The following is a 26,516-nucleotide window of genomic DNA, read 5'->3' as shown; positions in this document are numbered from 1 at the left end:
GGGCGCTGCTCAACTTTCATTTTGTTTATGGGCTTAATTTGAACTATTTATAAAAATTACCACGGCAAACCAACAAACAGAAAAAAACAAACTCTGAACTTTAAAGCGCCAGCTTTACGAAAAAACAGCTAACTTTATAGCTCTTCATTCATTCTGCTCGTCCTGAAAGTAAGACGAGTATATCTGTTGACATATTCATAGTTATAGAAAGAATCCATGTATAGACAACAGTTGTCTAAGCTCAGCCTCTTAAAATTGCTTAAATAAATTTTTTTCAAGCATCGATATTTATAGATATTTTTTGTCTACTTCAAGATATTCTATAAAATATATATTTTTTTATAAACATTTATATATCTGGAGCAGTCCATATTCTATTGATCTATTATTCAAAACTTTAACTTAAGGAACTGCCAACTCTGTATACTGTCAGCTTAGCTGTTACTTTCTTTCAGTTCCTATTCATAGTATAGGTAGTATAAAATTCCATTGAAAACTTTACAACAAATTTAAACACACTTTCACAAGTTTTACACGCAATCGAAGAGCGCTAAAACTTTTACTATTGATTTGTAATTTAAATATATTTGACTTTTTTCACTGTAAAAGAGTATTATACAGTCGGATACTTTCAAAGCCCACGACTTTACCTATTTATTTCTGCAGTATTTTGTAATTTTTTTTACTGTTGATCGTCCGAGCGCGAACAGAAAGTTCAAGACACGCGAGTCAGAGATTGAGGCTGAGGCTGAGGCTAAGGCTAAGGCGCAGTCAAACTGACCAAACGAAGAAACATCTACTACAACAGCAACAATAAACATAACAACGTTGTTTTCGCCTGATCAGCTGAACAAGCAGAGGCGCCCCACGAGTCAAGCTAGTTAACTTACCTGAATAGATTTGCGAAATGCGAGTGAAATGGCCGAAACACTGAAGTGAATGAAGGTGAGGCGTCTACAACGTTGATGAGCTACACGAGGATAGTTTAATTGAATAATTGAATGATTTATGTACATGAATTTCATAGAAATATCTGTATATATATAAATATTGAAATAGCTAATAATAAATCTTGATGGCAAAGAATTATTTATATTAATTTATTTATGGATGCAATTCAGTATAAGATAATATTTTGATCAGGGGGATCGTTGTAATGATGATAATGAATAAAGAATACAATGGCGATGAAAATGACAATGATCACGTTGTTCCAGAAAACCAATGATAATAATGCTGAAAATGATTAAAGTTCAATATTGATAATGATAATGCTCATGTTGATTTAAACATAATTTAAAACTAATATACATTTAATAATGGAAAGGAATATGATAATGATAGTGTAAATTAATTAAAATAAATTTGTAAATTATTTAATAACAATTCATATTAGTTAATAATAATATATATATAATTAATATTAATAAATTAATTAAAGATTAGAAAATTATGAATTGATGATAAGAATAACAACAAAGAAAATCATCATGATATTAAAAAAAATAATGATAATTATTGATTGCTGATGGCAATGATGAAATTGAAAAGAATAATCATATGGATTATTGAAAGGATTATACAAATTATAAGTATTTTCTCAGTAAAATCCTGACTGCTATATCTGGGTCACTCTTATGAAGTGAGAATCATTCGAATAAATAAAATATGAATCTTTTACGATTAATGATAGATTTGAAATGGACACTCTTCCGTTATCTAGTAGAGTTATCTAGATCTCAAAGCATAGACATAAGTTAACTCTAACTAATTTACATAACCGAAGAGGGCGTTGCTCTAATCTAGTTAAGCAAATAAATAAAACCTCCACTGGAAATCTGGTAAAACAAAGAAGAAAACATTCACAAAAATAATGTTGCGATGATTTATAGTGTTTTTGGCTTTGGGTTCAGCTATCTCACGGCTATTATAAGGCAGCCATGCTGGAGAGCTTTTTACTTCATTCTGTGTGGTTATCCACACACAACACTTGTTCTTTAGTGCCTCTTCCCGCAGACAGTGATATCGGATTACCAGAGACTATATACACAGCTCGATCACTTCTTTGGAGTCGACTGTCAGCGTCGTTGTTTTCATGGATCCGAAAGAGTTTCTTTTTCATTGTGGTCTGTGTCTAATTGGGAAATTATGTTGCTACCAGTATCTAGATTGAAATGAGTTGATACTTAACCCCGCGGCCAGAGTACGTGCTACAAATTGTGCAACACGATTTAATGGGCCTGCTGTGAACCCTTCAACAGAGTCGGTCGCTTGGATTGAGCCTAACTAGACTTTCGCCACCAAAAAATCAACTGCAACAAAATTCAGCTAACTGCCTTTGATTTATGCAGTGGCATGCATAATGTTTGTGTTGCACATGAACAATTTGTCTCGCCGAGAGCCAGAGTTATATATATGTATATATACATAATTTGAGGTTAGATTAGCGAGCCTTGCGGTTTGTTGTCCAGCTTTGCGCTTTAATAACTTCATTGTCAATGCAACGAACGGGTGCACAGAGGCAGCTGCAACTGCCACAGCGATTGCAACTGCAACGGCAGTCACCATAACAGACCAAACATGTGTGCAGGCCAGGACCTGTCAAATGACAAGACTACAAATATACCCTGTAATGAGTAAATTTCTGACATTTTTAGTCAAATATATAGTTTATAAAGAGAATTTTATCTTTTTAAATATGTATTTTGATAATGAATGAATTTTGAGATCTGTTTATTATATTTTGTATATATTTAGATAATCAGTATGCAATGTATACATTTTTGTTTTTTTTTTTTTTTTTGTTTTTTAATAATTACACAGCTCAAATACCATTTAAATACAAATTTTAATTATAGAAAACAATCCTGTTATCTATTTATCTTAATTTAAAAACATTTTTGCTGGCTTTGAATATTGTTAAAATAAATTTATTAAATAAATTTATGAATATGTAAATTGAGCCAAGATCAAGAAATTAAAATTTCTATTGCAAAATGATTGTTTTAATATGATAAACAAATTTAAATTTACGAAATTTGTTAGAGTTCTACTATACAACTAATATACCATATAGCTACAGGGTATATAAAGCCCTATGCAATTGACTAACTTTTGTAGTCCATTTGCCAACACAAACAATATGCCCTCTAAACAATATATTATGCAGGGTATTACCAACAAAATGTGAATGTAACAAACAAAAGCAATAAAAAAACACCAACAATGAGTGCAACAGCGCCTGACTTCTTTTCTAAACGCTTATTGTGCATGCTCAGCCTGCGGCCGGATCGGACCTGATCTAGATGCGGATACGGCAAATGGCAAGAGTAAGAGCCAGAGTAATAGAAAGAGCAGCAGCAGCAGCAGCAGCAGCAGCAGCGGCAACATTAGCGACGACTCCGACTGAACACAGATGCCACCAACAGTGGCATCCACACGGTAGTCACTAGCGATGATATCGTGATCGTGAGCGATTTATGAAGAGGCAGACCAAACAGCATAGGCGCGGCTAGTGGGGCGAGCTTAGAGTGGAGCACAGCGTCAAAAAGGAGAGCTGAAGGAGGAGACGAGAGGAATTGGTACCGAGGGGCAATTTCACAAATCAGAAACGCAATAAAAAATGTCTTCATTGAGATCATCATCCGATCGACTGTCCGTCCGACTGGCTGATCTTTAGCTACAGGTTTTTATGATCGCATTACTTGGCTGTGCGATTGATGGTGGGTAGTTTTTATGTGACCGACAGATCGGGCTACAAAGCTGACTTTGCCATATTTAGTACTTGGCTTATTTTTCTCTCATTTTTTTTAGTATTTATGGGTGCATGACTCGATGACGGCGTCATCATTACACCCGCACAAGCCTTGATTAGATTAGATCAGAGCCGAGACAAGAAAAGTTCAACTGAATGAGAGGAAGTACTTCAACTTCAATCAGCTTCACAATTACTTATCAAGCTCATTCCTCAACAGCTTTCAACTAAAACTAAATTTCTATAATTAATCATTGAGTAATTTCCTTAGTGGATTGATCTTGGCATTAGTCAAGCGATTGCTGGAACAGTCACAGTTGATTTAAGAGAGCTTCCACAAAGAAGAAAGAGAGAGTGAGAGATGGAAGAAAGCTTTGACTTGCAGCAGCTTTAGGACCCGCATTATTGTGTTTAATTGAATACGATTCGATCAGCTCTCTGTAAAGCCCTTAATCAAGGCGTGTCAGCTTTGGAAGCTTTTTTATTTCAAATCCGTGTAATGCCAATTGACATTACTGCATGACCGCAGCATAATACGGACCCAACCCACAAAAGAACATTTACAAGCCAGCAGAGTGCAATAGTTGTATATGCTCGACTATGAAATACTCTTTAAAGTTGGTTTTACAGCTGTTAACAAGATATTAAATCTTAGATCTTAGAAAAGAAAAAATAAAATCAAGTAAAATAAAATAAATAAAAAATAAAATTAACTGTCATCGAATTAAATTTTCTTGCTTTCAATACCCTATACACATTTTTATTACTCCAGCTCTGCCTAGTCTTACACATGCAGAAGATTATACCCTTCCATAGAATTTATAAATGGGCATAAAAACCACACAAAATTTACATAGACATAAAATTTCGAAATTTTACATTGAATTGATTTAATTTATGTGCCGCAATGAACTCAACTGAACCGACCGAATGCTGTTGATTAGATACAGTGCACCCGCCTCCCGCCCAGCTGCCTCGCCACGCCTCCTGCTGCGGCTGTTAGATATTTGGCTATTATTACAAAAGTTTCAAACAGAAAACGAAAATGTGTCGAATCAATTGCTCGATGAATCATCATTTGTTGTAAGTTTTATCAATATGAGCAACAACAAAAGGAGCGAGAAGAAGAAGAAGAGGTATAGAGAAATTTGTTATCCATTTGTCTATGGTATATCACGAAACAAAAATAGATAGATTCCCACGCCCACGTCTCTATTTCTAGGTCTACTCTCGATTGTATTGTGCGCTAGTAATACTATTATTATTGTTGTTGTTGTTATTGTTATTATTATTATTACAGTTTCATGGCATTGCATTGTTTGTCAGCTTCTGCTTCTTCTTCTTCCCTGCCCTGGCCCCACAGATTGTGCAATTTGGCTCGTTTCCACTTTTGCCAGCCTTTGTGCTTTGTGTGTGTGTTGCTTCCCATTTTTTGTTTTTCTCATTTTCATTTCAATTTTCCCTTTCTTATCTTTCGCTCTCAATTGTGGGCCATCAGCCACGCCCCCCTCCATGGGTGCAATTTGCCTGCGCTGTGTGGCATTAATTTTTGGCAGCTCTCTTTTCTAATTGTTGCCACTTACCGTTGTTCCAATTCCGCTCATTCCACCTCTTTCTGTTGATGGCGAGGCTCTAGTTTTTATTTCTGAATGGCGCTCGACTGATTTTGTTGATTACCCTGCAAACGTCAACTTTAACGGGTATATATTTTTATCTATGCTGTGAGATCTCTTAGAATGCTTCTGCCTAGCATTGCTTACTTTTACTGCGTATCTGTTAGTCGAGCACACTCTTGCCTAAGGCTTGCTGTTCGTCTTAGTTAAGTATATTTGTATGTATAGTGTATGTGTGTGTGTGTATATATATTTATATTTTTAGCTTTTTATAAATTTTCATTTTTCCGCAACACTAAAAATAAACACAACACACACACACACATACAGGCATACTCGCAAACTCACACGCCTACATTTTGTTGTGTATTTAAACTGTAAAATTTATAAACTTTGCAAATTTTGCACATATTTTTCACTGAGCAAAAATCATCACCACCTGCTGTGAGGCACAGTGGCACAGTGGGCCAAAACTCTTAAATTAAATAATATATAAACATGCAATGAAACAAGCAAGCAAAGTATTTTGTAAATGTAAAAACGTAACACAGTAAATTTAATTTTTATTATATATATAAATTGTAAAAGTTTCGAATTATCTAGATTATTTAACCTTGATAAGTTGATTTTACATACATTTAAAAGCTTAAGATGCATTTAATATTATTTAACAAAAATATGTATGTATATATTTATCTAAAAAATTTAATCAATAATAATTATTAATTCATAATTTTTTTATATAGTGTATGTCACTATGTAATGCCTTTTAAATACTTCCGTAATTTCTATAGCTTACATTCTCACATGTAAATAAAATGTTTCCATAGTCTTTCACTTGCATATATTACGCACCACTGTGCGCCGGCGTCAACGACTCACCGAGCGGTTGCTGCTCTCCGCTTGCCTTCCTCTTAATCTCTCGCCCCTCCATCGTCAATCGTAGCTCGCGCTGCGAGTGCTAAAATTAAATTTATTCAAATTTGTTGCCTTAACATTTGGTTGCGCTCTGCCGCTTTAATGCCTCTCAAAGCAAGCGGTTCACATAAACTTGGGCAATCAAATTACACACACACACACATTTACACATACCTACATATGCATTTATTGAAATAAATTTGTGATCGATAAATATTGATTCCCAAAACAGAGAAAAGACAAAGCTGAACACGTTAGTAAGCTATTAAAGCTTAGAGCAAATTTCCGCCGAATTCTATGAATCACAGTTGATATCGCTGCAGAAATCGGGGGTAAACCAGTAAAAAAAAAAAAGCAAAAACCAACAACAATATCAAAAACAATCTGATCTCCAGGCGTCATAAAGCTTTTGTGATGACATGCGCAGGCAGCTGCTGATAAGTATGTTACACACTCACACACACACACTCATGCTTGATAGTGTGATAAAACACTGCAAATTTTGCAAGAATTCGCGTAATAGCTTCCGGTTCAGCAGCGACAAAAACAACAAACAACGGCAGTGCGTCGGCTGCTCTTTCGCTCTCTCTATACACTCTCGAGTCATCTCTCACTCACCAGCTCTATCTCTCTCGTTCTATCGAAACATATGGCAACGTCGCACCGCACCGCTGCTGGCTGCTTTTAGTTCTAAACGATTCATTGCCGCGTACGTGCGCGTTTTTTAGACGCAGCTTTGATTCTATTCATTTCGATTTGTAATTTGTTGTTGTGTCTTTAGTGTTTGTTTGCCCACTTTGATTCGATATTTGCTTATAATAATGTTTGTGCAACCATCAACAACAATAACTATCAAAACGACAACGACCACAATAGCGAGGATTGCAACAAACGTTTTTGCTGGCTAATGCATAAGTGTGAGTTGTGTGCTTAGTACTTCCAATGCCCCCCTCTCTGGCTCTCACTCGCGCTCTCTTTGTCCCTCTGCCTCTTTGTGAGTATGCGTCTCAGCTGTTACTGTGTTCCTTTTGCTTGCCTGACTCTTTTCTTAGGCGCCCCTTTCAAATGCCTAACTACAGTGAATATTTCTAATGAGGCATAGCTTAACTTAGTCAGTGCATTTTGTTTAATTATTGTATTATTAACTAAATTGTGTAATTGTTTGATATATATTATTAAGAAATTGGAAATTATATGCAATTTAAACAAATTGTATTTGAAGTTCAAATTTTGAACACTTATGTATATGCAATTGTAATTGCTTATGTTTACTATAGCGTGATTTCACCGTACATATATCTGAGTGTAAATGCGCAACGTTTTCTTATCGCGCGTTTTGCTTTACGTCGTACGGCCTATCAGTTTTCTATAAGTGTGTGCGTGCGTGTGTGTGAGTGTATGCGTGCCTGTTTGTATTGATATTGCATTTGCACAAGAAGTAGGTTATGGCAAAATGAGCAACAACAACATTAACAGCAATAAGAAGAGCGAGGAGTAGTAGAAGAAAATCAATCAGCAAAGTGGCTCAGCACGCAGTGCCAGTGCATGTAATTAACACGCAACCAACTGTTGTTGTCTGCAGCTGCTGTGCTCCTCGAGCTCCTCCTGCTCTTTCTAACTGTTAACATTTTGTGTCGTGTCTTGTGTGTATTGATATAATGCCTATTGAGGGGTGGTGTAGAAAAAATGTAAAGATAAGAGACGATTGGAATATGAAGATCAGCAAAGTTTTCAAGCGACTCTCGCCATGTCTTCTATATCAGTGCAGCGACACAATTACGCTATAATTGAGTGCGTACGAGCAATAGCAACTCTATGTAAACAAACATGTTGCAGCAATTCCCCCCGAATGGAAAGTGTGAATTCAAAAGAGACAATCAAACACCACTCGCTCCCCCTCTCTCTCTCTCTCTCTGCCTGTCTGCACTCTCTCTTTGTGCGTCTATGCGTTATTTATCGATTGAATCTGTGCTGTTGCTGATGGCGTTGGTGATGTAATTTGCATAAGCAACAAATACAACTACAACTACATCATCCGACAACTCTGCATGCCGACCGCAGCCTCTGAGCAGCTGGCAGACCACAGACTACATAATTTTTGGAGCGAATTTCAGGTTTGATGCCCACCATAGCGTAGGCAGCGCAAGCGCACTGAATATATGTATGTTCTTCAAATACCCTAACTAATCAGAGTCCTTGCAGCTATGAAATGCCATATGCTTATATTACAGATATAGATGATATGTATTGCTTATGCAAATTATTAAAATAATTAACGAATATGAAATCCAAATCATTATAAGGTTCATTTCTATATCGTCGAATAATATGGCAGACTCTTGAAAGAGTATAGACAATTAATTAGTTTGATTGCCGCAACTCTTTGAATTTGCCGGCTAAGCGGACAAAATCAACAAAATAATAAACAATCGAAATGCCTTAAGCCGTGTTGGCTTGTTCTATACAAATAAAATTATAGCAAGTGGCGATTGATGAGTTTAGTCGAAACGATTTGACGATTTGAGTCAGCAGCGGCCGCTGTGAAATCGAAATCCAACTCATCAGCAGCGGCAGACGTCAGCGTTGCCTCAGTCTCTGCCTCACCTGCTCCGCCATCTCCTGTTATGCTCCACCCACCCGCCGACAGACGAGACGACTCGACTCGAGTCGAGTGTGTCATGTGGCTGGTCTGGTCTGGCCTGGCTAAACATACAGCCGAGAGAGTCGCCGACGTCGTCGTCGTCGTCAGTTGCTGCTTTTAGACAATGCTACAAGTTCCTACACCTACGACCTAGAATTTGCCGAATATGTCAACAGGTATATAGAGGCAGTCAGTATATATTTATGTACATACAATAAATTATTATATATAGATTGTACGTCAAACGCTAGTCTATGCCTATATATATTTTATATATGCACACATATATATTAAGATATATGTTTATATAAACATTGATATGTTTTAGCAATTGAAAAATTCACGTATTGCAACCAGTTTTAGTTTCTTGGTTTATTTTATATGAAAGGCTAGGGCGTGGCACTCGATGACCTTGAACAACATTTACATACATACATACATAAGTATCAAAATCAATATTAATATAAACACTTAAAATTTACTGTAGGTTCAATTCGTTCGCTTAGCCATTTCGAATGAGATTTCGAAACAATAAAATTTAATTATTATTTATTTAATTATTTAAAGTTCTCTAATGTATATGTAATGCATAATGAATATTATATTATATAAGCATGTTCTCTTTGGTGTTGCATCAAAAGCTATTTTCAGCTCCATTTCGTTTAACCCGTTCTTCATTGTCTAACATGGTTCGCTTTTGAACCTACGACCTCTGGTTGTTTATAAGTGCGGCGCTCTTTGGCCTGCGCCATGGTCGAAAGCTGTCGCCCAGCTGTCGAAAGTGATGCTCTTTCATTCCAGTTGGGGTGGGCTCAATCACAACATGCGCAGTACGCTGCTCTTTGGCTGATATGGGCCAAGTTTGACAAGCCGGGCAAGTTGGTTCCATGGTGTAATGGTTAGCACTCTGGACTCTGAATCCAGCGATCCGAGTTCAAATCTCGGTGGAACCTGGCTTTATTCAAAGTCGCTTTATTTTTTTAATTTTTTAATTAAGTATGTCGATATACGTAAATAAAAATTGTAATGGCAAAGAACAATTGTTTATGAATGATTCAAAGTTTATTCTTTGATAAGCGTATTTAATATTGTGCAATTGCGGTTGATAATTATATTTGTAATTTAACTGGAACTGAGATTGAATATGGAGTGTAAATAATTATAAATAGATAAAAGGCTGCATATAGTCACATTTAACAAGAAAAAGTTATGAATTGTAAATAATAAAAAATAAAACCAGTCAGAGTTATTCACAAATATTTTCCACATAAAGTTGTCTAAATGAGTTATTAAATGGAAACAAATAATTTACAAAGTATTTAAATATATTTATATAATCTATAATTAAAATTTTCATTAATACACAAATTGTGGAAATTAAAATATTTTCTAATAAATGAATATCACAATTTTATATAAATTTCATTTATAATTTTATCTTGTGTGATAAGTTAGGTGCTCTTAAATAAAAATAGATAGAGATAGCTGTACATATATTTATTTATTTATGAATGTACATATGGGTATATGTATATGTGTATGTCATTTGGATTTTAGTTAAGCAAATGCGTGGAATTTATTAAATTCAATAAATTTTATAGCCACGCACACGCAGCTAAAACCGTAGCCATAAATTAGAACGAATAAGTTGAGCAAAAATAAATGCCAACTAAATTACTTAAGAGCAAAGCAAACACGCACATACACAAACACACATACAGAGGGAGAGAGAACTCCGCTAAGCAGCCCACACAAACGCTGCCAAAAAGCTTGGCCCAGTCAATAACAGCAACAACTCGAGTCAAGTGTCGGTCAGTCACATAATGTTTGTCATTTAGCTTGGGGGCAGCCAATTTGTAGCGCACTTTCATTGGCAACATGTGGCAACGCCGGCCACAACAACAATTGACACAGATTAGCAGCAACAGCGGCAGCAGCGGCAAAGCTAGCTGCATTCGCGTTGTAATTTTTATTAGATAAAAGCAAAAGAGAAAAAATTGTGTCAAGGGGGCTGCCTGACAACCAACAGTAGTAGTTGTAGCAACAGCAACAACAACAACAACAATAACGACGACAATACAAATTAAATAAAATTAGCGTCTATTTTGCACGAAAATGTGTGTGAAAACAATTGGAGGAGATGGAAGATGGGCGCCATAAGCCAAATGCGAGCAGCAAAGCCTAGCGAAAAAAATTTACACACGAGTCTAGCGACCGCGACGAAGGCAGCGCCGCGCCGCGCACGCTGACATTGCCGGCTGAACGCCCTACACATGCGCGCTGCTGTGTTGCTATTGCTGCTCTATCTTCGTCTCTCTCTCCTTCTTGCCTCTGGCGCTCTCCTGCTCGAGAGCTTGGTGTATTTGTGCATGTGTGTGTGGGCGCATAATGAGAATGAGGTTTTCGTACGACATTGAACTCGAAATGTGGGACTGAAGAATAACGAGTAAAACAAAAATATGGAAACAAGAAAACGAAATTAAAGCAAATATCGTGTTGGCTTTGCTTTACCACTATGTACGTTTAGTTATTGCTGGAGTTTTTTTTTTTTTTTTTTTTATATTTCTTTTTTCATTCTTTTCTTTCGGATTATTGCTTGTGCTAGGTGGCAGCCCTTTCGGCAGTAGGCATTGCCTTGTTTTTCAATAGTAATAACACAAGCAGTAAAAAACCAAAAAAGTAGAAAACAAGTTTATTTTTGCCAAATGCTGCCTGTTTAACGGTATATTAAGTGCATTATATTACTTAATTTTCCTCTGCACCCTTCATACTAATTTTGGACATATTATTTTGTTTTGTTTTTACAGTTGCGCTTAAGAAGTTACTGGAATAAGGAGCGACTGTATTGCAATTGAATTGAGCAACAAATCAATTGTTGATCAACAAAGATAGGCGCGCACGTACTCAGACACTTATACACATTCACACACACACATCAAACAATATGGTGGACTATTACCAAGTATTGGATATTGCACGCACTGCCACTGACGGTGAAGTGAAAAAAGCGTGAGTATTGGAAACAGCCTGGAAGGGAAAGAGAGGATGTAGCGCTCTCTCAATTGTTAAGCTGCACTTGAGTCAGCTCTGATCTCTTTGACATTGAGTTTACGACGAATGGCACGCTCACAGTGGAATGTATTCTGGAATGTCGTTAACTCTAGCCAAAGAGCTCTAGCTTAAGAGAGCGCAACATGACATGCTCTGGCTCTGTTTTGATTAATGCATTGTGTTAATTTGTTTTCGCTCTAATTAATTTCTCCATCATCTACAGCTATCGAAAATTGGCACTCAAATGGCATCCAGATAAGAATCCGGACAATTTGGAAGAGGCAAACAAACGTTTTCGTGAGCTCTCCGAGGCGTACGAAGTCTTATCGGATGGTAAGTCAACCACTTACACAGTGCTGCCCATAAGTTCTATTCCCGTTTCGAAGTGTTATAGCAGAGCTGTAGGGCCACATTTGAATCAATTGGTTATCCTTGTTGTTGTTGTTATTGTTGTCGATGTATTTAGCCCGTAAGCGACGTATCTACGATGCTCGGTCCACGCTGCACAAAGCGTCAGCAGCGAGCAGCAACAGCAGCAGCAGTTATTCCCGTTATCGCAGCGGCAGCGGTGCATCCTCAACGAGTGGTCGCAGCTACGACTACGACCATTATTATCCCAGCTACGGCAGCGGGTCAGCCGGCAGTAGGCGTGGCAATCGCTATCAGGCATTCACCTTCCGCAACTTGTTCGAGGGCACGCCGTTTCACAAACTGTTTGGTAAAAAGATTGAAAAAAGAGAGTACAAGCGCATGTTTTTTTTGTTTTTTGTTTTTGCATTATTTTGTGGCTATGCCATTGTTATGTTGCTTTATCTGTTTTCGTTTTTACTCTTTACGTATCCAACTGGGCGTGTTTACAAGAAGTGTAAATAGCTCGGTATGAGACGAAATGCAGAAATGGACTTCAAAGATTATGCCAATATCTAGTATTGAATATAGATGTCGAGAGCTTTTTACTTCAGGAGCACAGAGGCTTGAAGTCAATAAATATGTATAGCGGATCGGGTAAAGTTGATCAGATTAGTTTTTGTTCAAATTGAGTATCGATAATTATCGATTAACTGGGCTGAATTTAAAAAGGTTAGGAAAAGACTTTCAATAATAACCTGAAGACCATGGAAATACAATGCAATATAAACATTATTTGATATTTTATAGATAATACCAATATTTCACTTTCATTGCCTATCTAGATGAATAAACATGTCAGTCAATTTACTTTTGGAGATCAGTCCCAAGATATGACTGTTTAAGTGTTATTTTTTCAAACAATGGGCAGTAATTACTGGTTACAAGGTATTTCCTAGTCGGTCACTGCTCCGATTAGCGCACAATTTGTTTTTGCCTATTTGCTAAACTGACGAACAACCTTGAAGCACACGAATTTACTTTTTTTCTTTGACTTTTCGTTACGTTTTTCGAATTTTTTGTTCGTTTTGTTTTTGTTTTTTGCAAATGCGCGCAAACTACAAACTACAGCCAAACGACATGAAAAGCAACATCATCATCATTATCATTGCCGTCATTAGTATCAGCATCTTCATTAGCATTAGCATCGGCATCGGCATCAGCATCAGCATTGAGCGCAGCTAGTTCATCAAGTGCAATTGTTTAGGCCTTGTCTAATGCTCCGCCCGCGTGTTTCTTTCTACTAAAAAATAAAATAAAAGAAAATCAAGAAAAGAGAAAAGAAATTCGAAATACACTGAAAGAGAATCTGCTTAAAAAAATTGTGCTTGCATTTACAGAGAAGAAACGCCGCATTTACGATGAGTACGGCAAGGATGGATTAGGGGACCGGGCACAGAGCCGTTCGCATGCTCGTCATCATTATAATACACACGACTTTGATGACTTTGACATCATGGGCGGCTTTCCATTCGTGTTCCGACCACCCGAGGAGGTCTTCCGAGAGTTCTTCGGCGTCAATTCGCCCTTTGCCGATTTCTTTAGAGGTAAGCGGAAATAAACACAAATATAGATCGAGTATATACATATATATATTATTTTGTACTCTATTTCAGTTGCGGATGGCAATGGCTACTCGCAGTCCAATGGCGCCACTAGCAGCAGTCGACGTCATGGCGGACACGGTGCCCACAGCAGCCTTAATGGCGGCGGCGGTGCAGCTCGCCATCATCACCATCACCAGCATAAGATGGCGAGTCCATTCGGTGCGCCCATGCTCAACTATTCAATGATGGACTTCTTCATGCCAACCGGCGGCTTCACCTCCTTCTCTGCCAGCAACAGTGTCGCCACCGGCGGCGGTCTCCACAGCAACGGAGCGGTCAAACGCACCTCCACCTCAACGGTATTTGTCAATGGCAAAAAGCTGATGACCAAACGGTAAGATATTCGATTAGATATTGTTTATACAATATATACTTAATTATATACAATAGTACGTCTTGAATACATGACAAATATAATTTGTTCAATAATTAAAATATTGTTCTCTGTTTTCCACTTGCAGCGTCGTCGAAAATGGCAAGGAAACTGTCTTTTCATATGAGAACGATGTCCTTAAATCAAAGACTGTGAATGGAGTATCCCAAAAGCTCTCTTCAATAGCGAATTAAACAATTTATAACAAAATGGGCAACAAATACACACTCACACACCCACACACTGATAACAAATTATTTAACATAAACAACAACTGCGAAAGAGAAAGGAGAAGCATTCAAGCTGGATTCAATACGAAGGAGTTTAGCATTGGCGCGAACCTAACAGCAAACAACATAAAAACAATAACAAACAAAAAGTCATAAGTTTAAAACAAAAAGCAAGCAGCACGAAGATAAAGGATTTGGAGGAGGAAAGAGAAGAATACAATGATGAGCGCTTTCTTAATGCTTCGTTGAATAAACAAAAATAGATTTAAAGAAATTGTTCTACATTAGAATTTAGTTATGTTTTAATGAAACCGTTTGATTTGAAGAATGAAGCAACAGCAACGACAAGCAAACAAACAAATAAGCAAGCAGCAACAACACCGATAGCAGCAGCGGCAGAAGCAAAAAAATAACAACAACAAAGGGCTAGCAACATCAAGAAGACCAACAACAGCAACAACTATATAATGGCAATTTATTTAAATTACTTGTAGGGCTTTTATTTTAAAGAAATATTTTGCAAGCAAATTTTAATCGAAATTCTAAACGATATTTGCAATGAATATATACTAGCAAAATTTATGTTGTCAAACAAAAAGTTTAGAACAAACGAGGCCTGAAAAATGAAAATCCATTATGTTTATAATGAACTAAACACAAAAAATAATACGAATATAATGTGCCCCAGCAGCAAAAGCAAGCAAAATAAAACAATTGAAATGCTAAAAGAGAGAAGGAGAGAACGCTTTAAAGCTATTTTAGTTGTTAGGTTTTATTTTTATTTAGTTTTGGGCGGGTTCAGTTGGATGGATGCTGTGTTATCTGTTTAATATGTAGCTATAAACTACCGTTAGTCAATTAAGTTGCCACAATACTTACAACAACAACAACTATCAGCAGCAACAGCAAAATGACCAATAAAATGCGTTTGCGTTGCATTTTTGTACATTATACAACAACAAATCCATAAAAAAAATCTTTAAAAAATATATACATATATATATTCATAGTTATAATATTAAATTAATGCAAACAAACAAAAAATAAGAGAATGATAAAAAAAATGCAAAACAAAACATACATTTCTGACATTGAATGTTTATATTTAATAATTATTTAAACTTTTCTTTAATAGTCTATAGTCGTTTTTTAAATGCTTAAGCTTAAGATTACTCTCACATAACCTAATGAGAACAAAACAAATTATACATATATAAACAACGTATTGAACAGAATGAGACACAAAAACAAACAAAACGCAAAAGAACTAATCATAATCGCACACAATTTAATAATGTGTTTTTAGTAGATCATTCTCAGCTAAAACAAAAATAAATTGGAAAAAACGTAAACAAAACAATACAAATATAAAAACAAATGCGATACATGAAACTTGAAATGTGTTTTTATTGTAATTAAAATTGGTTTGAATTTGGAGAATTTCGCGCAATACAGTTGCTGGCGTTGCCACCTGTTAGCGTTCTGCATCAACTATTTGCTCGATAGCTGCCAGCTGGCGATCACGATAACCTGTTGCTTTGCCGATTGTTTTGTAGAATGCAACACTGCACCCTGGCAGAATTGCTGATAATTATTATTATTTTTTTATTAAGTTTATTTTTATAATTTGAACAGTAGTACAAAACATTGCATGGACTTTAAATGGCAGCATACCCGCGTGATGATCAAATGAAATGGTACCACGGCCGCTTAACACGCGAGGCCGCTGACGATTTGCTAAAACAAGGTGCGTACCAGAAAAAAAGATATGTCTATGTGTATGTAGAAGACTCGCCCCAATATTAAGAAAATTCAATTTGTTTATTTTATTAATTGTCACAGGTTGCGAGGATGGCACATTTCTGGTGCGGGAGAGTAGCACGGCAGCTGGCGATTTTGTATTGAGTCTGCTCTATCAGGTAAATGACGCACAACAACAGAGCTAAGCTAATATAGGTTGCACGACTAACAAATACCCTATATGCAAGTCCCTTGCTAAGCACTATCACTGACCAGAGAACACAGTGTCAGTGGCACTATATAACAAGCATTAACCTAAACTTTATTTAGCTATGTTGATGTATTAAGAAAAGCTCATTTTAATTGCTGAGGGCTAGACATAAACATTCATACGTAAAAATTTGTCAATATAGCCACTAGTTCTATGTACTGGGTATGACAACAGGTTGTCTTTACGCATGTGAATAATTTACTGCACATTTGTTGCAGGGCGAGGTCTGTCACTATCAAATCCGACGTCACGGCGAAGACGCCTTCTTCTCTATCGATGACAAGGGACAAACTAAGATATTGCATGGCTTGGAGACATTGGTGAAATACTATCAGCAGGAGCCAAATGGACTGATTACGAAGCTAGCACAACCTCTCATTGGTGATCCACCGCCACCTAATACTCGAAGCCAGGGCGTGACAAACCTGCTGCACCGTGCCACCAGCAAGAATGAGAGCAAGGTGGTAATTGAACTACTGAAGTGCGGCAATCGCAATTTCGATGCAAAGAACAAGGATGGCCAGACGGCGTTGCATCTGGCTGCCATCAATTGCAATGAGGGCATACTGAAGTTGCTACTGGATGCGGGCGTCCAAGTGAATAGCTCCGATTCGTTCGGCTGGCAGCCTCTGCATGTAAGTATGGCATTATAATCCCAGTACGCCACTAAAATATTGTCTACTCTTGCAGTATGCCTGTCGCAAGAAGGATGCCAGCTTCATACGCACCTTGATTGCCGCAAATGCGAACGTGCAGTGCCGTAACATTGAGAACGGCCATGTGCCGCTGCATGAGGCTGCCAAGTATGGCAATCTGGAAGCGGTGCAGGAGCTGCTGGCCGCACATGCTCCACTGCTGCCACGGACCAGCGCTGGTGAGTTTCCCTTCGATCTGGCCAAAGAGGCGGAACAGACGGCAGTCGAACAATTTCTGCTCAACTACAAGCTGCCGCCAGCTAACACGAGTCGCGAGCTGTGGTATCATGGCACCTTGAAGCGCGACGAGGCAGTGGCCATACTCAAGAACTATGCCCAACAGCATGCGCGTGAGATCAGCACGGATCAGCCGCTGGACACTTCCGGCTATTTTCTGGTACGTTACTCTGAATCGCCGGCAGCATCGGGCTATGTCTTAACGCTGCTCGGCGATCAGGTGGTCAAAAACTTTCTCATCTCACAAGCGGATCTCTATCAGAACGGCAACAAGCTGACCTCGAATGGGGTAAGGAAATTAGATTTACTATTTAATTAGAATTATGTAATGAATTCTCCATTTGCTTGGCAGTCAAAATATATGTACATTGATGATGGCCCCTATTGGCCCAGCTTGGAGCACTTGGTGGCGCATTATATGCGTTTCTCTTACGGCCTGCCCGTGAGCCTAAAGTATCCTGTGCCGCCGCAGCCCAAGCCGGAGCTGCCATCGTTTGCCACCATACCACGTCCCAAACACAAGTTACGTGAAAATCCACCAATCAGTCCGCTTCCCAGCGGCTCCAGCAAGCACCCGCCTGCCTTGACCATAAACAACAACATAACAAAGAAGAAACAGAAAGAGAACAGCAGCTCCATGTTCAATACGCTGCGCATCGTAAGCCCCAAGAAGAGTCTCTTCGACATGAACAGTCTGCGCAAGAGCAAAACGAAGAACAAGCGCAGCGATTCGGAGAGCAGCGTCAGCCTGGTGGCTGCAGCCGAGGAACTGCAGGCGGCAGTCCCCATGCTAAAGAATCTCTCCTTCTCAACGGATTTCAGCAATTTCAATGTGGATGCGGGCGATGTGTACAATGTGCCGCGGAACAATACGCCAATCGATCTGCCACCCATTGCCAACAAGACTGAGGACGAGGTGGAGTACTACACCAAGAGCGATGTGGCCATTGAGAGGGAACGTCTCGCTGAACTAACATCGAATGGCTATTTGCCTACCACAGATGTGCACATGCTATTGGACCAGGAGGTCAAACAATTGGATGGCAAACATATGTTACGCTTGGACTCCATGATATCCACTGGCTCCACCGAGAGTGAAATGGCCAGCTATCTGCAACGCAAGTGCAGCGGAGCCGGAGCTGGAACAATTGGATTAAGCAGCGCGGAACTGGAGGCAGCCAAGCAACGGTTCCTTATAAACCGTGACCAACTGGAGCTAGAGAGTGAGATCGGTGCTGGCGAATTTGGTTCCGTCTACAAGGGTTGGCTACGACAAGCGAATGGCCATCGTTTGGAGGTGGCAATCAAGACACTGCGCGACGAGGAGCAGCAGGCGATCAACAAGCAAGAGTTTCTGCGCGAAGCATCTGTGATGATGCGACTGGCGCACAAGTGCATTGTGCGTCTAATTGGCATCTCGAAGGGCGAGATGCTGATGATGGTGCAAGAACTGGCACCACTGGGCTCCATGCTGCAGTACATTCTGGATCACAGTACCGAGGTCAAGGTCAACTACGAGCTGAAGCTGTGGGCCTCGCAAATAGCCTGCGGTAAGTGTGTTCCATTTGCTCCCTTTCTCTGTTTACTTATTTCGCATGATTGATTATACTCTTCTAATCTTCCAGGCATGCATTATCTGGAGACGCAGCATTTTGTGCACCGCGATTTGGCCGCCAGGAACATATTGCTGACCTCCAGACAGCAGGCCAAGATCAGCGACTTTGGCATGTCGCGTTCCTTGAGTGCGGGCAGCGATGAATATCATTTCACTCAAGGGGGACGCTGGCCGATCCGCTGGTATGCGCCGGAGAGCTTCAACAATGGCATTTTCTCGCATGCGAGCGATGTTTGGTCCTTTGGCGTCACATTGTGGGAGATGTTTTCTTTGGGCGCACCGCCCTACGGGGATATATCCAATGTGGATGCCATCAAGCTGGTGGACAGCGGACAGCGATTGCCACAGCCAAAAGTCTGTCCGGCGTACATCTATGCGGTAATGCAAAGCTGTTGGAACTATCATCCCAGAGAGCGGCCCACCTTCGCTTATCTAAAGGAGTTCTTCAATCGTGGTCCCGAGTATCAGAATCTTCCAGAGCTGGTCCAATCGGTGCATATCTAGACATCAGCTTTACTCTATATATAATTTCCTTCAAACTGTGCAATTTCTTTTACACCTACTACATGTATTCATCTAACGTATTATTTTACTTTTCTGCTCGCTTCTTTCCATACATATCCTGACCGATATACTAAGAGCAGCCTCTATATACATACATGCATCTGTATAACTACTTGTACCATATATAACATATATGTATATTTTTAAATGTATTTTACATATTTGTAAACAATTTGTGTCAAATAGCGAACAAGTGCCTTACATTATATTATAACAATTATCCATTATGCAAATGATTTTTATACATAAATAAGTCTTTTATTGGATTTCGGTTCTTAGCAGCGTCTTCTTCCACAACAGTCCCTTTACATGACCTAATTTAACAGCAATCTGTAAAGAAACTGTTAAGGAATTCGTTGCATACCCCTTAACATGCTCAAATTTAACAGCAATCTGTAAAGCAAGCATTTTGTAAAGCCGGCTGAAAATATGCAATAGTTTTATGTTGGTTTCATATAACACATTTATTACAAATTCAATACAAAATATATATATTATATACCTTAAAAGCTACATAAATGAAGCTTATTAAGCTCATCATGTAGATAAAGCAACATTGTAAATTGATTGGATATTGAATATTCGTTCAATTACTTCAGCTATATTAGTTGACGGCCCGAAAGTAATTGCCGTTTTCTTCAGATACATTTCATTTAGAGCATTTATTGCAAATTGATATAAAATGTGTTGAATATTTATAGAAGTTGTTAATGTGCTTACGTTCTATGTTAGTTCAGGTATTTAGATCAGTTATAGATCATAATGTGTATATAAAGCAAAGTTGCAACTATATAATAAAAAGGCCAAAAACAAAGGCTTCAAATGTATGGGATTAGCAGATCAAATATCAAATCGAGCCGTTCATCGCCTGCTGCACATTCGAGGTGGAGACCAGCTTGAGGGCGTCCATGATGCCGTTCAGGTTCTGCTCATTGTATGCCTGGCCCTGGAGCGGAGTAACCACCGGGACCAGCTGTTCGCTTTGCGGCAGCTGAAGAGAGATTTTAGTCATCAGACCCTGCAAGAGAAGGAGAACAATGCCTTAGAAACTTGGAACGTATTGAAGCAATTGCAGATAATGTCTTACAGCTTCCACTTCGACATTCAGCTTGAGCTTCATGCCACTCTCATTGCCCTTCAGCTCGAGCTCCTTCTCGACAGTAAACTTCGGCGTCTTGCCAATGACCCAATCCCAAGAGCTGAAGTTGGCACGTAGATCGTTGATGCCGGGGAACCATTTCTCTGTGGGATTGATCAGCTGAAAGCCACGCTGGTTCATTGTCTGCGTGCTGCCGCCATCCTCCAGGGACGTTGCTGCGGTCCGCAAATACTCATAGCCCACGGCCGAGAGCAGCTGCTGCACATTCACGTTGCGATTCACATCGGCCAGATTGCGTATGGGCGATGGCACCGATGCCGTGGCGCGGCTAATATAATTGACCTTCTCCTTAACCAGCGACTCGCTCAGATGCAACTTGTTGGCCGTGGCCAAAATGGTGCAATGATGATAAGCATTGGGACGACCCAATTTAGCAGCCGTGCCCGAAATCTGAAAAATAATAAAAAATAGTTTTAATGATTGCAAATTAATTTCGAACAGATAAGCCTCAAAATTAGTAAAATTGATAGTACGTTGGCTGGCGTAGATAGAACGCCCTTGCAGATTGAGTTTGATAGATTGTTGCTATAGCAACAAAACAATATGATATAAAATATTGTATATATATGAAGTCAATGTAGTCCGTCAATCATACAAAAACAATATACATACATACAAATATGAAATACGGGGCGACTCTACCTACAAAGGTAGTCTAAAGAACTTTAGCTTATCCTTTTTTAGATAAACTCAAATATAATGCGGAATTTTTAAATTAATATAATAAAAATTAATATGTAAAATAATTTCTTGCCTTCGTAGAAAAGACAAAAAACAGACCTAAGTTACATACATAATTGAAAAGAAAGAAAGAATTCAATATAGTATATGTATGTATATATGAATTTGGCTACGACTGTCCATACGAAAACGGAGCATACATATGAATATGTACATATATATATTTGACTTTCTGCAGCAAGGGTAAAGAAGAGCGAAAAAATGCTGAACTTTTCATATTGTATGGAAAATTTGCGAACTATTTTCGCTATCTTCACCGCGATCAAGCTGAAAGCTATTCTAAGCCGGTTTGAACTGCGGGCCAGGCCTGGCCAGATGTTTGTTTGTCAATTGAGCTGATAAGAGTGTGAGCTGCGTAGATTTGGCCACATGTCTAACCTTTTTGTTGGCGATAACAATATCGTCGCGATCGTTGATCTCCGCCTTGATGGCCCACTCGCGGAACAGCGAGCGCGTCACAATGTTCAGATTGTATTTGCGATCGTAGCGCTCGCGGGGCGTAAAAAACGTGCAGTTGAGGTTGCCCGGATCATGGTAGACCGCGCCGCCGCCGCTGTTGCGACGTGCGAGCGTAATGCCGCGTTCCATTAGCCTGGAGACGTTCGCCTCGGTGAAGGGATTCTGATGACGGCCAATGACGACGCATGGCTGATTGGCCCACAGCAGCAAGACATGATGATGGCTAAAGTCAAAGTTCCTATAGAGCCAATCCTCGAGAGCTAGATTCGTGTAAATGTCATTCGATTGGGAGATGAAAACCGATTTCTTGATATCAGCGTCGGCCACAGCTGCGACCCTTTTGCCAGTCGACGACGATGTTTTTGTTGCAGTCGTTGGTGTTGTTGTTGTTGTAGTAGTAGTAGATGTAGTAGATGGAGTTGTATTGTTATCTGAGGCGAGCCGCGTGATTTCGGTTGACGTTGCGCCCAGGCGCTGCAGCAAGCGCAGCTGGCTCGAATTACGACGCAGTAATATGCTCATTTTAAATATGTAATTTAACAATCAGCCACAAAACGGGAACAGCTGTTACTTTTCTTCTCTTTTCCTTTGCTGTGATCGTCTTTTATTATTTTTATTGCACAACTCGATGCAGCGCTGTGTTATTGTTGTTGCCGTCGCTCTTCTTACAAGGAAGCTTATGGGCTCTGTTGCTATGCCGCTCTCACTCGCTCTTGCTCTCTGTCTCTTTTGCAATCAGACAACGGCAATGCACTTGCTTACTATTTGCGTTCGCTGTTACAACAACAAGGTCACCGTCAGTCGCTAATTGATATGTTGTTATTGTAGTTGTTTTTTTGTCGCTGTTTTAACTGCCGCTGTTCTGCTTCTTCTTTTTGTTAGGTTAGATTGAATTTTAAAGTCTATATGTTGTCTATGGCTAGGTGTGTGCGTATTAGTTATTATTTGTAGCGTTTCTATTTTAGCTTATTTTTTCTTTGTTGCTTTTTTTGTCGCTCAGCACGCTGTTTTTTCGTATTCCTTCTTTTGGTTTATTGCTTTTTATTATATGTATATATGTTTTCTTGATTTTGGCCGTTTGTTATTTTGGACTTTAGAGCGCGCTGGCTGGGACCTGGGTATCTGCTGCCACAGAGCTAGCGGAGATGAGGTATTCGTGCAGGGCGGGCGTCTGGTGAAGCCACTTCCAGGTTTGATGCAATCCGCAGACACGCTTACGAAGACCCAAACAGTCCTTGTTGTTGCACCAGTTCACTTGCATACTACGCTTTACACCCATCCAAGAATGAACGGTCTAAACAGTCGACAGGAATTTAGGCCAACCTCTGGCCAATCAGTGAGCACACACTTCTGCTACGCAATAAGCCCAACAATATACAAAATTATAGCAAATCGGTGGATACCGCCTTGAAAATTGAAAAAATTTTCCACTCGAATGTTTGTACTATGCGGGGGATGAAGCGAACGAACGCGGTGTAACACAAAACAAACACTGACACAAAGACTGTTCAGGCAACGGTAAATGTTGTACGCAGCAGTCACGTCTGATTCTCATTGGCGCAAGATAAGCACTGACAAACCTATTGGAATGGCAATTTCGAGCACCAGGCATAACAGCTGTCTAGCTAACAGATATGCTCCACACTTAACAGAAAGCTTTTCAAAATGGTCTTGTAACATACAATTTAAATATCAATACTAACGTTGAATTTGGCAACACATTTGGAAATTCTTGTAATTTAATTAACTTTACCAAAATTTATACAAAACATATGATGGCTAGGTTTGCTTGTGAATGTCAAAACAGCTGTCAAGCATACAAGCAATACATTACGATGTGTTTACAAGGCTTTACTATTACAATTTATTTTAAGCAGTGCTTCGAGAACCATTTCAATTGGGTATTCCGCCATTGTTGATATACTCTGCCTCCAAGGGATCGATCGGCTTGCGGGCGAAGCGCGCAGGCAATTCCCAATCCTCAATTGCTGGTCCTCCAGAAGTCTGTTGGATTTTTAATGAAATATTAGGAACCAAATCTAGAAATCTATGCATATCGTGCATCGCCTTATGTAGTTAATGGGCTACATAGTTAACCTTTTTGGCTCCGGAATCCTTTGAACTTGCCTGTTGACTTGCCGCTGGTTTGTTGGTCAAAGCTGAACCTCCCTTCCGAAATTGGATGAGAGGCACACGTTTTGTCAGCTGGACTATATTTAAACGCACCATTTTTAAAATACTCTTATTTAAAATCGGTTTTGTTTAATAGACAGTAATATGCCGAGCGAGAGTTACGTCAAAACAGCTGACTGTAAATCCTAAAGCAAAGTTGCCACACCGTTTTATAGTAGAACCATTCACACCGAGCGATAACAAGCGAACGAAACATTGCCACTCACAGGTCTGCAGCGCAGAAAAACAAATTTTTGTTTGTTATTTGATAATTGTGGAAAAAGTTGTGTGAAAATTATCTTCAAGCTGGCCAGCGCAATGAATGTCGCAGCCGGCGGCACCAGCACAGCTGCAGGCAGCGCCTCAAACAACAATGCACTGCCCATGGCTCAGCTAGCCGATGGGTGGTTAGAGCTAGAATCAGATCCGGGTCTCTTTACGCTGCTCTTAGAAGATTTTGGCTGTAAGTAAATTGAATTGACAGGGTCAGTATACTATATATAATTATTGCAGGTCACGACGTACAAGTCGAAGAGGTGTATGACTTACAAAAGCCTATAGAAAGTCCATACGGCTTCATTTTTCTTTTTCGCTGGATCGAAGAGCGTCGCGCACGCCGAAAAATTGTAGAGACAACGGCCGAGATATTTGTCAAGGATGAGGAAGCCATCTCAAGCATCTTCTTTGCCCAGCAGGTGGTGCCCAATAGCTGTGCTACCCATGCTTTGCTCTCTGTGCTGCTCAACTGCAACGAAAACAATCTGCAGCTGGGCGAAACGTTGAGTCGCCTCAAGGCTCACACTAAGGGCATGAGCCCGGAGAACAAGGGTTTGGCCATTGGCAATACACCAGAATTGGCATGCGCCCACAACTCGCATGCCATGCCCCAAGCGCGTCGTCGTCTGGAACGTACAGGTGCTGGTGTGGCCAGTTGTCGATTTACAGGGGAAGCATTTCATTTTGTTAGTTTTGTGCCCATCAATGGGCAGCTGTTCGAGCTGGATGGACTGAAGCCGTATCCAATGAATCATGGCTGCTGGGAGGAGCATGAAGATTGGACGGACAAGTTCCGTCGCGTAATGGCTGATCGTTTGGGCATCGCGACTGGTGAGCAAGACATTCGCTTTAATCTGATGGCCGTTGTGCCCGATCGTCGTATCGCCATCACCCATAAGCTAAAGATGTTACGTACCAATCAAGCCATTGTGTCGGGCACACTGCAGAAGCTGCTCAAAGCGGATGAGCAGGGCGACGATCAGCAGCGTCCGGATACGCCCAATACGCTGCTAGAGCCGAGTGCCTTTACAGCACGCGACCTGCAATCACTGCTCAAGAACCTTGATACGGAAATCGCAATCAATGAGCAGCATTTAGCTGATGAGAACGATCGGCGGCAAATGTTCAAAGTAGACGCCAGTCGTCGCACCCACAACTATGACAAATTCATCTGCACGTTTCTTTCCATGCTAGCACACCAAGGCGTGCTTGGCGAGCTAGTCAGCCAGCATTTGCTGCCCACCAAGAAGATAAGTGGACAGAGCGCCGCGAATCGACTCAGCAAACAGAGCAGCGCCGCCACAGCTAATACGGCAAACAGCGCTGCGAATGCCACAGCAGGAAAATCCCAGCCGCAACAACAGCAGCAACAGCAACAACAACAGCCACAATCGCAAGCTGCGAAGAATGGAAAGTCACCTGGGAAGACACCGGGTCGTAGACGAAAGGGGCGAAACAAGTGCAGAAAGCGCAAGTGATTCGCATTAAGATAAACTAAACTAATCTAAACTATATATATATATATATATATATATATATATATATATATATATATATATATATATATATATATATATATATATATATATATATATATATATATATATATATATATGTTATATATATATATGTTATATTATTATATATTATTCACTAAAAATTGTCTAAACTAGAACTTTTATATATTTAGTGAAATCTTTCATGGTTCCATTAAAATTCTTCCATCAGGAAGATGTCCTAGCTATCAAAATTTGTATCCACTTATTACTATTTAATTTGCGTCACTAGAAATGTAACTGATGTTATAGTTGATAAATATAATCTCAACTTCTTTCTTCGACTCAATTGTTTTCTTTTTTCGTCAGTCGTAATAAAAAATTAAATAAATTGCCAATAATGACATGCTTATCAAAATTAAAAAACATCCTTAAGAAGCTGTATATAACTATACACCTAATTTATTTAATTAGCTAAAATTGGTTATTATTTACA

At 39.4% G+C, this 26,516-nt stretch overlaps 6 protein-coding genes and 1 non-coding gene across 12 annotated transcripts; 4 read left to right on the top strand and 3 right to left on the bottom strand.

The window, feature by feature from the left end:
* The first annotated feature begins 7,001 nt into the window (after positions 1–7,001).
* mrj (DnaJ heat shock protein family (Hsp40) member B6 mrj) lies at positions 7,002–15,987 on the top strand. 5 transcript variants are annotated; one of them, XM_018013074.2, is made up of 7 exons: positions 7,002–7,202; positions 11,734–11,935; positions 12,201–12,310; positions 12,444–12,695; positions 13,726–13,932; positions 14,002–14,326; positions 14,454–15,987. In XM_018013074.2, exons 2-7 carry the CDS (start codon positions 11,871–11,873, stop codon positions 14,557–14,559), a joined length of 1,065 nt encoding a protein of 354 aa, XP_017868563.1. In that variant the 5' UTR covers positions 7,002–7,202; positions 11,734–11,870; the 3' UTR covers positions 14,560–15,987. The 5 variants fall into 5 exon arrangements, with proteins under 5 accessions (XP_017868563.1, XP_089325951.1, XP_089325952.1 ...); XM_089469825.1 differs by having other exon boundaries at positions 7,002–7,279; XM_089469826.1 differs by lacking the exon at positions 7,002–7,202 and adding an exon at positions 11,420–11,443.
* TRNAQ-CUG (transfer RNA glutamine (anticodon CUG)) lies at positions 9,808–9,879 on the top strand. The gene has a single exon. It is a non-coding gene; the product is annotated as a tRNA-Gln (tRNA).
* A 136-nt stretch (positions 15,988–16,123) lies between the features above and the next one.
* Shark (SH2 ankyrin repeat kinase) lies at positions 16,124–19,944 on the top strand. Its single transcript, XM_018013255.2, has 6 exons — positions 16,124–16,342; positions 16,438–16,514; positions 16,825–17,241; positions 17,297–17,827; positions 17,891–19,088; positions 19,164–19,944. Exons 1-6 carry the CDS (start codon positions 16,258–16,260, stop codon positions 19,655–19,657), a joined length of 2,802 nt encoding a protein of 933 aa, XP_017868744.1. The 5' UTR covers positions 16,124–16,257; the 3' UTR covers positions 19,658–19,944.
* A 416-nt stretch (positions 19,945–20,360) lies between these two features.
* On the bottom strand, positions 20,361–22,598 carry Lipt1 (Lipoyltransferase 1). Its single transcript, XM_018011595.2, has 3 exons — positions 21,996–22,598; positions 20,805–21,266; positions 20,361–20,735 (listed from the first exon to the last, which is right to left on the bottom strand). The coding sequence occupies exons 1-3, from the start codon at positions 22,596–22,598 to the stop codon at positions 20,565–20,567; spliced, it is 1,236 nt and encodes a 411-aa protein (XP_017867084.1). The 3' UTR covers positions 20,361–20,564.
* A 133-nt stretch (positions 22,599–22,731) lies between these two features.
* Positions 22,732–23,651, bottom strand: LOC108616417 (uncharacterized). Its single transcript, XM_018011601.2, has one exon. The coding sequence runs from the start codon at positions 23,353–23,355 to the stop codon at positions 23,170–23,172; it is 186 nt and encodes a 61-aa protein (XP_017867090.1). The 5' UTR covers positions 23,356–23,651; the 3' UTR covers positions 22,732–23,169.
* Positions 23,652–23,785: 134 nt separating this feature from the next.
* LOC108616416 (uncharacterized) lies at positions 23,786–24,309 on the bottom strand. 2 transcript variants are annotated; one of them, XM_018011599.2, is made up of 2 exons: positions 24,174–24,309; positions 23,786–24,080 (listed from the first exon to the last, which is right to left on the bottom strand). In XM_018011599.2, the coding sequence occupies exons 1-2, from the start codon at positions 24,303–24,305 to the stop codon at positions 23,970–23,972; spliced, it is 243 nt and encodes an 80-aa protein (XP_017867088.1). In that variant the 5' UTR covers positions 24,306–24,309; the 3' UTR covers positions 23,786–23,969. The 2 variants fall into 2 exon arrangements, with proteins under 2 accessions (XP_017867088.1, XP_017867089.1); XM_018011600.2 differs by having other exon boundaries at positions 24,204–24,305.
* Positions 24,310–24,495: 186 nt separating this feature from the next.
* Positions 24,496–26,364, top strand: caly (ubiquitin carboxyl-terminal hydrolase calypso). Its single transcript, XM_018011593.2, has 2 exons — positions 24,496–24,711; positions 24,762–26,364. The coding sequence occupies exons 1-2, from the start codon at positions 24,567–24,569 to the stop codon at positions 26,000–26,002; spliced, it is 1,386 nt and encodes a 461-aa protein (XP_017867082.1). The 5' UTR covers positions 24,496–24,566; the 3' UTR covers positions 26,003–26,364.
* The last annotated feature ends 152 nt before the right edge of the window (positions 26,365–26,516 follow it).

This window comes from Drosophila arizonae, chromosome 5, assembly GCF_054131065.1.
Source record: "Drosophila arizonae isolate 15081-1271.41 chromosome 5, UAZ_ARI_1.0, whole genome shotgun sequence".
Taxonomy (NCBI): Eukaryota; Metazoa; Arthropoda; class Insecta; order Diptera; family Drosophilidae; genus Drosophila; species Drosophila arizonae.
Note: the sequence above shows the minus strand (reverse complement) of the source record. Positions and strands in the feature narration are given on the sequence as shown.